The following is a 5,968-nucleotide window of genomic DNA, read 5'->3' as shown; positions in this document are numbered from 1 at the left end:
AAACTTTTGCTGAAGCAAAAACTTGGCAATTTTGCGTCTTATTATAAATATAATTTTGTGAAACTAGATTTACTACAAAAATGAATTTTATAGAAGTAAAGATTGTGGTAATGTAATTAAATTAAATAACAATCGTTGGTTATCCTTTTATTTTTACCATTCCTTTAAGTGTGCATCTAAAAGTTGGCCATGACTTTCTATAATTTTTATTGTTATGATAAACTTCTACTTCTTGCTGTAATGTATTGATCCAAAAAACGCAGATATAAACTACGAATCCCTTTTTCCAATAATTATTTCGTATATTTTTTAATATTTTTAAGAATTCTTTTATTTTTTCGGATAATTTTTGTGCAAAATGTCTTTTAGGCGGTTCGCCACCCTATGACATAAATTTAACAATATAACATTTATAAAGTGTGCCTCTGACACCAATAAACGTGAAACTAAGTGAGGGAAAAAAAATATGGTAAAAAACTTTTCCCTTTTCTATTACATTATTATTGCGTTGTTATTGCTTCTACAAATGCCAGATACCGTTATATGTAAATTAAAAACGACTGTCTGCCTATAATTTTGTTATTAAACATAATCAAGGAATTTTTATTAATATATAGCCTATGAACGGACTGATACTACATATGTACGCAAGCAAGAAAGTGTAGGAAAGCTGCTAAAAATTGATAGCAGAACCCAATTTAAAAAAAAGTTCAAAATATACATAAAAAAATGTTATTACACTCCATTTAACAGATAATATTTTTCTTCAGTATGATAATTTATTTTCCACGACAATGCTTCTTATTATTAGATTATTTTCACGCCAAATGTGTATATGTTCCATTTTTATTTTTTTTATCATTCAATATGTATTATTCAAATTGTTAAAATTGTATGTTTTTGGTTAATATAAAAAAAATAAAAAGGTGAAAGAAAAAAAAAATTGCAAATTTCGCTTAAACGAATTTTTGCTCTATTGGCAAAAGGACTACATCCTACAAGCCAATAAAAGGAATTACACTTGTATGCACTTGTTACAAATACAAACAATTAATTCTAATTTAGAAATTTAAATAAAGTTACACAATTCAAATAATTATCATAGTGCTTGTAAATCATTCATGCATAAGCTTGATATATTTTCTCATTTGTTGCATCACGAAAAATGACTAAAATGGTATCAGAACTACAATCAGAATTGCTTTTATTTACCAAAGTAGCGTCATGAATAATCCAGGGGGGTTAATGGTTGCATGTGTTCAATATCTAAAAAAGAAATAAAAAGAATAAAGCAAAATGATGTAATATTTCTTTTTGAATGGGATTTTGCATTTGAAATTTGAATTACTGTTAGGCATCAGGGGGATTCTTTGAATATTATCACAGTGTTCTTCAAACTCATTAAATGTAGCTTCTTCAGAACTGTACGAACAAGGAAGTGTGCATTTATTATATATACGTACATATATGTATATGTGTATATATGCATGGACATAATGACCATGCATTTTTACTCTATTTAAAACTTCACAAATGGAATACTTAGAATTAATTGTGCATTAACAGCATTTCTTATTATATTTTATTTTTTCTTCTAATTGTTATTTTATTTTTTATTCTAATTTTTATTCTAGTTTTTACTATAATTTTTATTCTAATTTTTATTTTATTTTCTGGTTACTCATTTTTGATCATATGCCGTGAAGTAATTAACAACAGCAGTATCAGCAACGCTCCCCCCGCGGCAAAATAAGCCTTGTCTGCAAAAAGAATATTGGTTACAAAAATTTTTATAACATTCTTAAAATTAATTTCTTTTTAATTTACATAACATCTTTCTCTATTCATCTTCATTTTCTGCATACCTGTAAAGCCCCCTTTTGTAAAGCACTTGTATGATGGATCTTCAAATTCCTTTTTCATGCAATTATGATACTCATTAGTATAAACCTCAAAATAGTTCAAACAATAATCCGATATTGAACAACATAAATTTTTACTTTTCTCTCTAGAACAAGTGTTCGATGACATTTTGTCTTTTACAGAGTTACAGTAGTTTAAAGAAATATTATTATTGCACCTGCGTACTTCGGACATATATATAATTTTTTCCCTTGTTGCATTGACATCTCTGTATTTGTATTCTTTTATATCTAATTTACCATTACTCAAATCATTATGGCTATTTAATTGGTTACTATTTGGATTTTTCGTAAAAGTACCTTTATTCATATGCTTTCTCATTTCTCCGTTATCATTTTTCATACTATACCTGTGATGTCCTTCTGCATCTGTAGTTTGAGCAGAATTTGGTTCTTCATTCGGCATATCATTATTTGTAAAATCATGCTTTTGTAAATCCTTTTCGCTTCCTTCATTTTCATTTTTTAAACTGTGAGTTGTATCATTAGTAATTCTATGTGCACTTTCGTTTAATTCTAAACTTTCAGTTTTACTTAGCGGAGTTGCATCCACACTTTGTTTACTGTCAGGTGCAGGAACATTGTTTTTTTCCATGCCATTTTCTGTTCTATCATTAGTGTTGCCTCCAACTACAGTCGCTGCATCCTTATTTGCAGAGTTATCTTCCTTTTCTTCTTTTTTACTTCCTACAATTTTATCTCTATCCTCAGGAACACCTCCATTAAAATTTCTATCAACTGCACTAGTAGTATCGCCCTTAGCAGAGCTTGTATTATCTGAACTATTGCTACTATCTTTAGTAGCCTTCTCCTTATCATTGTCTTGTCCCATTCCCGTCTCACCTTTACTATTTGAATCAGGATTAGCCTCTGATTTCTTAGATTCCGTAGATCCATTGTTATCACTGTTATCTTTCGAAGGCTCCAAACCTTTATCGGTGGTTACTAACGGTTTTTCACTATTTTTTACAGATATAGATGCACTGTTCACAGTGCCATCACCTGGGCTATTTGCTTCAACGGTAGACTTAGAAGGTTGACTATTTGATGTGCCTAAGTTTTCCTTTCCAGCTTCTGCAATACTTGTAACGCTCGTAGTGTCGGCACTCTTTTCACTTACAGATTTATGCGGATCAACATTTTTAGCACCTGCACTTTCAGCAACATCACTTTGTTGTACATTGCTTTTTGTAGGTGTCTGATTTCCATTTTGACCATCCCCCGTAGCAGCTTTACCTGTGGTAGAATTATTTGCGCCACTGTTAACATTTCCATTCTCAGGATTCCCTTGAACCTTCTCCGCCTTACTACTATCTACTGCCTTATTTATCGGATTCGGATTTGGTGCCACAGATTTAGCAGCTTTTTCTATATTTCTTACAACATTCTGAGTATGTTTTTTAACCTCTTCAAGGGAACAAAGACATAAATCAATATATGCATTATCAAGTTTGTTAATTTCATTCTCAAAAGTCTCCTCGTTAAATTTATTTATCTCCTGTTTTAGTATATCATAAGCAGTTGCAATATCTGCCGTCTTGATGCTTTGTTCATTTTTTACACTTTTGAATTTATTTGACAGAACATCCCATTGTTCTTTTTTTCTGGTTATCCATTGATCATATAAATTACACGCATTTTTACATTGAGATACCGTACATACTTTTTTCTTAGTAAAAATGATATTTCCATCACATTTTTCTTTCACTTTTTGTCGTTCTGTGGGTAATTCTGTTATATAATCCCCTCCCCATTCTCGAATCCACCTATATATCTGCGGTTCTACATTTACCGCAACATTTATTTTACAAATCCATGCAAATCTATCCTTTAATCTCTTTCTAACTGAGTACATCATTGCTCTCCAAATATGTACTTTAGATTCATGCCACCACTGCACACGATTCTGTAGGGCATTTTTACCAGTTCCAAAGATGCTTTTCAAATTATTTTCCACTACTTGGGAATGTCCAATACCTTCCATATCAGTTCCCATAATTATATCCCCAAAATCTCCCAAGCTCCATCTTATATCCCTACATAAGTCTTTGTTATATTTATAGTTATTCTTCTTATATAATAATTCACCCTCTATTGCAGCATCATACATAAGTTTCCTTTTAAAATCTAATTTTCGAAATGTTATATCACCATGAAAATGTGTATCCGTATTATTTACCAAATTCGTAACTTCCTTCATACATAATTGATATCTTCTATCTGGTATACAAACATCCTTCTTAGTTGAACAGTCCCAATCTCTTACCTGACGTTTTCTCTTATCATTACAAGTTACGATTTCAGAATTTTGAAGAAAAGCATGATTTATAACACCGCTAGACATCGTTTTCTTATGAACAATATCGTAAAGATTGCCACCATTCGAGGAATTTTCAAGAGAATTTTCCCCATGGTCAGTCACAAATTCAAGAACATTATCAAGGGTCACAGCTGGATGGCCACTGCTAGATGTATCATAATCTAACATTACCAAATTGTTTGCACTTCTCCCGTTATCAGTTTTACTATCAGTTTTATGTTCTCCATCTTTTTCCTCTCTGTAATTGTTGTCTCTAAAGTTTTGCGCCTCGTAAATTGATTCCTTCAAAATACGGCTAGTTCTTTTTCCATTCATTTGCTCATATTTTATTTTTAGTTCCGTTACGCCATATTTATATTTTATATTTTCCTCACTTCTTCTTTCATTAGTTCCTTGCAACCATCGTTCTATGTTATCTTCCTCAATATAGTGATGTCCTTTAGATAATTTATAACAATTTTCACCTTTCACACATTCATTTTTGCATTCTTGAAGGGTTTCAATTGTTCGTTCTAATAATACATTATTTACCTAAGAGAAATGAAGAAAAAAATTGCAGGCATCACGATTATTAGCTTTTTCTAATTTACTTTTTAGTATAATTAAATATATATATTTTTTTCTTCATGATAATTTATTAGTCTAATAGAAAAATTATCTTTATATGATACTTTGTGTGACAATAATAAAACTAGAAGAAAAAATAAAGGGCGGTTTTTTCCTTTCATAATGTTTTAAAATAAATGTATGTGGTTATATTATTCAGAACAGAAAGTGTACGGAATTTATTTAGCTAGGTGTTCTACACATATAACTAAACATATGAGCGAAAAAAAAATTTAAACGCATATATCAAAAAGCAGGGTACAACTAAATTATGTGAACCTGAATATAGGTAAAACATAAAAATTTTGTGGCAATGTTTCGAAATTTTATTGCTATTTTTAAAAGCTTTCGTTTTTTTTATTAGAACAACGAACTTTATGGTACACTTTTATATTAACAACACCTGTTTCTTTTTTTTTTTTTTTTTTTTCCTAACCACCCCTTTTGTTTACATTTAAAAAAAAAAATTAAAATTTAATACTTAAAAAAAATTTTTTTTTTTTTTTTATATTTTCTCATTATACATGTAACCCATAGTATACCCAAAAACAAATAGTCAATTCTGAGAAAAAGAAAAAAAAAAAAAATGGTTCAATGAGCACACAAATAGCGTATATGGTTAAGAGAATTTGTTTTAGATGTTGTGTGCAAAAGAAAAAAAAAATATTCCCAAAATTTAAGCCCCTTCTATATTTGTAATTATAAATTTTATTAAATTGGAAACTTGCTTGATCTTTAAATATTAATCAAGTGCAGATATTTGATTAAATGGAAATCTTATTTGTTTATATATTTATAAATTTTAGCAGCTGAAAATATACATAAAATTACTACGTAATTTCACACTTTTGTTAGCTTTGCGCTTTTATCTTGTTCAAACAGTTGTTAATAGAACCGCTGAGGAAACAAAATTAATATATTTTTCAAATCCTTATATCTGAAAAGTGAACAAATTTTTTTACTTCTTATAAGCGTATATTTCTGACTTAAAAAGAGAGCAAGTGTATATAAATTTGTAAAAACAAAGCATTATAATGTAAACCCATTTGGGTAACGGAAAATTATACCTGTATTATCTACGCTTTGTTTAATTTTATATGATTCACTGTTGACGCTGAAA

General features: G+C 29.5%; 1 protein-coding gene across 1 annotated transcript; it reads right to left on the bottom strand.

Moving 5' to 3' along the window:
• Positions 1-1,222: 1,222 nt before the first annotated feature.
• On the bottom strand, positions 1,223-4,970 carry PCYB_063270 (Duffy binding protein 1; the record flags this gene model as incomplete). The annotated part of the gene is made up of 5 exons (XM_004221494.1): positions 1,223-1,266; positions 1,349-1,422; positions 1,682-1,760; positions 1,866-4,773; positions 4,914-4,970. The coding sequence occupies 5 exons, from the start codon at positions 4,968-4,970 to the stop codon at positions 1,223-1,225; spliced, it is 3,162 nt and encodes a 1,053-aa protein (XP_004221542.1).
• Positions 4,971-5,968: the final 998 nt, after the last annotated feature.

Source organism: Plasmodium cynomolgi, chromosome 6, assembly GCF_000321355.1.
Source record: "Plasmodium cynomolgi strain B DNA, chromosome 6, whole genome shotgun sequence".
Classification (NCBI taxonomy): Eukaryota; Apicomplexa; class Aconoidasida; order Haemosporida; family Plasmodiidae; genus Plasmodium; species Plasmodium cynomolgi.
The sequence above is the reverse complement of the archived record's forward strand: the minus strand, read 5'-3'. Positions and strand labels throughout refer to the sequence as shown.